Source organism: Frankliniella occidentalis, unplaced genomic scaffold (assembly GCF_000697945.3).
Source record: "Frankliniella occidentalis isolate FOCC.00 unplaced genomic scaffold, Focc_3.1 Scaffold34, whole genome shotgun sequence".
NCBI lineage: Eukaryota > Metazoa > Arthropoda > Insecta > Thysanoptera > Thripidae > Frankliniella > Frankliniella occidentalis.
Window position 1 is genome coordinate 1,538,890 of NW_026267164.1, and position 3,167 is coordinate 1,542,056.

The window sequence follows — 3,167 nt, forward strand, 5'->3', positions numbered from 1 at the left end:
TAAAGATTGTTAGATTTATTTCTGACCAGTGAGATATTTCAAAACTGAAACCTCCTGCACCATTTAAATGTTAGAATTACAGACATCAATTACTAGGCAACTTCGTTCCTAACCCTTAACAAGTACCGTACCACCTCTATCATTGGTAAAAAGCAAAAATCACAGTTGGAAAAAAAGGGTAAAACTTTAAGATTTGGAAATTAAGAATGCAATAATGTACAGCATAAAATACAACCTAGTTTAGAACAAAATTTTACTCAATCACAATCAGATCATAAAGATGTTTCTGAGGCAGAGAGTAAACTAATGTGACGCAAACAATCAGGGTTTCAAAACAGCAAAGAACAGTGTTGATCATAATTAACATAACTGGTAATTCATAATCTTAATTGTAGTGCCAACAAGGTAAATTTGACACTCCATCAGTCTTTTATGCTGAAAAGAGTTGTACAAATTACTCTGATGGTGTAAGGTCTTGTTCTGGTTCTCCTTCACTAAGCAACTGTTGCAGAAGCTCAGCTAATGGCTCAAAGGCCTTCACATATCCAGCGTTGGTGAGATGAAGATAATCATACATATCATGGTGTGATATTGTACCATCAGGCTGGACAAGTCCCTGTCCAATACTTAACACCTCCACTTTCCTCATTTCTTGAGCTCTTTCCCGCACAATGGCGTTGATAGCTTCGTTTTTATCTCGAAGTGGATTAGGAAGGTAGCCTCGAGGTAACAAGCTCTGAAAAAGATTCAATGGAATTAAAATGACCAGAAAAATTTGTATGGTGACAACTGCATGGTACTCTACTTGATATTTGATAATTACCAGCAACACTATGTAGGCATCTGGTTGTTTTTCACGAACAAGTTTAAGTACTTCAAGGACTCCTCCAGCAACTTCCTCAGCTGATTCAGTATTATTTGTCCCAATTAAGACAACAACAACCTTGAATACAATGATAAAACAAATAAGAGGAAAGAAATATAAAGAGGCGAGCAGCAAATATAAAATAGCACACTTACTTTGGGTGTAACATTATCCAACTCTCCATTCGTAATTCTCCATAGAACATGTTGAGTGGTATCTCCTCCGATTCCAAAGTTTAATGCATGCATAGGTGCAAAAACTTGGTTCCAATAGTCCATGTACGCAAGGTGTTGAATGATAGAATCACCTATGAAGATAACTTCAGGCTCTTTCTCTTTTGCTTCACAAACATAACGGTTGTGCTAAAACAATTAAAATAATGAGTAAAACGGTTGTGCTAAAACAATTAAAATAATGAGTAAAGAGGTCAATAACGAGAGAAAGTAAAGAATAAATTACAGGCAGTGTTCTCTTGAATGAAATAACTCATTAAGAATTTACTTGAGTAAGTAGCTTCACTTGGGTATGTAGAAAAAATATTACCAGTACCAATCAAGAAATATTAAGGGCCGATATTTAACTCTATGAAAATCATGGGAAGAATAAAGTGTTTCCACATTAAAAACTACGCATATAGAGAAAAATTGAGTTTCAATTGCCATAGTTTGTCCATCATACTGAATGAATTAAGAGCAGAACTTACAACATTTATCCACCTTCCATCCTCTGCGTCAGGTTTAGGAGTAGGAATAGCGGCAGGGTTCATGTTGGTTTCTTTCCAATTAAATTTCTCTACTTTCTACTATAAAAATAAACAATTCTTCAATGACAGATAACCTCCTTGTTGATAGAGAGACAGGAACCGCTTTGAGGGGGGGGGGGGAAGTAGCGCTATTGCTGTCCCTGTTGCGGTTCGAAACGGTAACCTCTTAGAGGCTACGCTGCCAAATCATGAAAAATACTTTTTACGACTTGCGCGCAACCGCGCAACTCTGCAAAAACTGAGTGTGCAAGGAAAAGTGTAAAAGCTTGAGCTCTCAAGATAAAGTCTTGTTTCATGTGTTTCTAAATCTAATTACACGAATTTTTGAGTCGATTCTGCCCACAATGCTGCAGTTGGTGGCAAAATATAGGTAGATGTTGGGGTTTTTATTATTTTGATATTATAGGTGTTTCATTAAATAAATAAAAAAACAGAGTTTAGAAATTAACATTTATGAAAAAATATGAGAACATAAACAAAGCCAACTTAGGTAATTATCCAGCATGACTTGAGTAACCTTTTTACAAATTTACAAAACACGTAAGATTTGAACCTTGAAAATCTTACAAAACATACACAATGTCGTCTATATACAAACAAGCTGCAGTTCATGTGCTCAAATCAAGTTGATCTTAATGTCTGGTCCATCTTGAACAGAAAGATTACTCTTAGAATAAAGAGACAGGCTCCTCACAATACACTGATTGTCAATTGTTCAAATCTTGAAAATGTATCATGTTAAAGTATTAGTTAATAGAAAAGAAAAGCAAAATGAGAAGAAGGCACTAAGCTCTGTTATTACAGGGAGATAATGCGTAGCACATACAACCTAAAATACAATGAAAGGGGAATTCCGCAGAATGCAATATTCTTAAATACAGATACAGTAATGATACTGGAACTTGAAAAAAAAAGACATGTGTAATGAATGAAAGAGAATGCCCCGTTTATCCGACAAGTTATTTGTCCGACAGTCGTAACTAAGCAAATAAATTAAATAAGTGAGGTATTACAACAACAGGGAAAGGGCTCGTTTCACTTGTCCGACAGCCGGAGTTGCTTTTTAAACTTTAATAGCGCTAAAAATACTAGAACAAGTAGTTGCTACGGTAGGGTTCAGTATCTGGAACTATAATAAGTTGTTACAGTAAGTAGGAGTTATTACAATAACTCGAAGTTTTTCAAATAACTTTCGCTGGGGCGTCCGGCGTTGTTCCCGGGCGGCCGAGCCACGGCCAGGCCTGAGGCCCAAGCGCTGAGCCGAGTATAGCCGAAAGGCCTCCCGAATACGGTGCCGGGCGCGCCAGCGAAAGATATTTGAATAACTCTAAGTTATTGCAATAACTCCTACTTACTGTTACAACTTATTATTGTAGTTCCAGAAACTGAACCCTACTGCAGAAACTACTTTTTCTAGTATCTATTCAAGTTTGAAACGCAACTCCACCTGTCGGACAAGTGAAACGAGCCCTTTCCCTGTTGTTGTAATACTTTATTTATTTAATTTATTTACTTAAATGCGGCTGTCGGACAAATAAC

General features: G+C 36.6%; 1 protein-coding gene across 1 annotated transcript; it reads right to left on the reverse strand.

The window, feature by feature from the left end:
• LOC113212100 (platelet-activating factor acetylhydrolase IB subunit beta homolog) lies at window positions 1–1,745 on the reverse strand. Its single transcript, XM_026430689.2, has 4 exons — window positions 1,569–1,745; window positions 1,021–1,227; window positions 824–943; window positions 1–736 (listed from the first exon to the last, which is right to left on the reverse strand). Exons 1-4 carry the CDS (start codon window positions 1,629–1,631, stop codon window positions 455–457), a joined length of 672 nt encoding a protein of 223 aa, XP_026286474.1. The 5' UTR covers window positions 1,632–1,745; the 3' UTR covers window positions 1–454.
• Window positions 1,746–3,167: the final 1,422 nt, after the last annotated feature.